This window comes from Orycteropus afer, unplaced genomic scaffold (genome assembly GCF_000298275.1).
Source record: "Orycteropus afer afer isolate SDZICR_OR568_19922 unplaced genomic scaffold, OryAfe1.0 scaffold00246, whole genome shotgun sequence".
Classification (NCBI taxonomy): Eukaryota; Metazoa; Chordata; class Mammalia; order Tubulidentata; family Orycteropodidae; genus Orycteropus; species Orycteropus afer.
This window is the reverse complement of record NW_006921833.1, coordinates 4,931,088-4,932,123: the sequence shown is the minus strand read 5'-3', so window position 1 is coordinate 4,932,123 and position 1,036 is coordinate 4,931,088. Positions and strand designations below refer to the sequence as shown.

Sequence of the window (1,036 nt, the reverse complement as noted above, 5' to 3'; positions counted from 1 at the left end):
TCTAACAATAACAACAGATGGTGCAATTATGATAGGATGCATTTTGGAATAGGGTGGTTGTGGTAGTCTCATGGAGTTGATTATTAAAATGTGTTTTTTGTTTGTTTGTTTTTACTTTTAGCTTCAGCAGCAGTAAGCAAAGTAAATAAATACTGCACCCCTTCCAACTTCCATTGCACTTGGGGGAAAAAGAATAACATCATGTCAAACATTACGATTGACCCAGATGTCAAACCTGGTGAATATGTCATCAAGAGCCTCTTTGCAGAATTTGCTGTTCAAGCTGAAAAGAAAATTGAAGTTGTAATGGCTGAACCCTTGGTGAGTAGAGCTGACCTATAAATCTGAAATATTTTCTTGACTTTGGTATTAACCATTATTATACACATTTCCCAAAGGGAATAATATACTTGAAAAAAATAAAAAGGGCTAGATTAGTAGTGAAGTAGTTATCCAGAAAACTGTAAAAAAAAAGCCTTTATAATCCACTCTAATAAATAACTCCAGGTCACAACAAGAACAGAAATGGACTTCGCCAATGGGAATTGTTGAGACAAACAAAACATAACAGAATGAAGGAAAATCTAGAATATTCTGCAAGTTGATGATATGATAGTAGCCAAATTTATAATAAGCTAGTAAACATTTTTATATTTGTAATACCTGTGAATAGACAATATGGTTAGTCCTATGTAATTAGAACCTCTGGTGAGGAAGGAGGAAGGAAGAAGCCTGAATACGAATGTGTGGATCAGATTGTGAAGACTTGTGAATACTATTATGATAGATAAAATAGTAACTGGACAATTAGAAGAGATTTAAGCAGAGACTATTTAGCTATTGTATGAATTTTAGGCTGGTGTGATAGTTGAAGATGTGTCAACTTGGCTGGACTCCAGTTGTGAGTGGTGGTTCCCATGATGGATCACATGACTGGGTTCTGAGCGGCCGGTCTGCCCAGGGGGAGTTTCCCCGGGGGTGTGGCCTGCCTGCAGTGCTATCCCAGGGACAGGCTGGAAGAACGGCATTCCGGACT

The 1,036-nt window shown here is 37.8% G+C and overlaps 1 protein-coding gene across 1 annotated transcript in view; it reads left to right on the top strand.

Annotated features, from left to right (window-relative positions):
* The first annotated feature begins 201 nt into the window (after positions 1 to 201).
* FRYL (FRY like transcription coactivator) overlaps positions 202 to 1,036 on the top strand; it is a 200,086-nt gene continuing 199,251 nt past the window's right edge. Inside the window, exon 1 of the mRNA XM_042782131.1 lies at positions 202 to 321. Coding sequence (XP_042638065.1) covers positions 202 to 321 — 120 coding nt within the window. The remainder of the gene's footprint in view (positions 322 to 1,036) is intronic.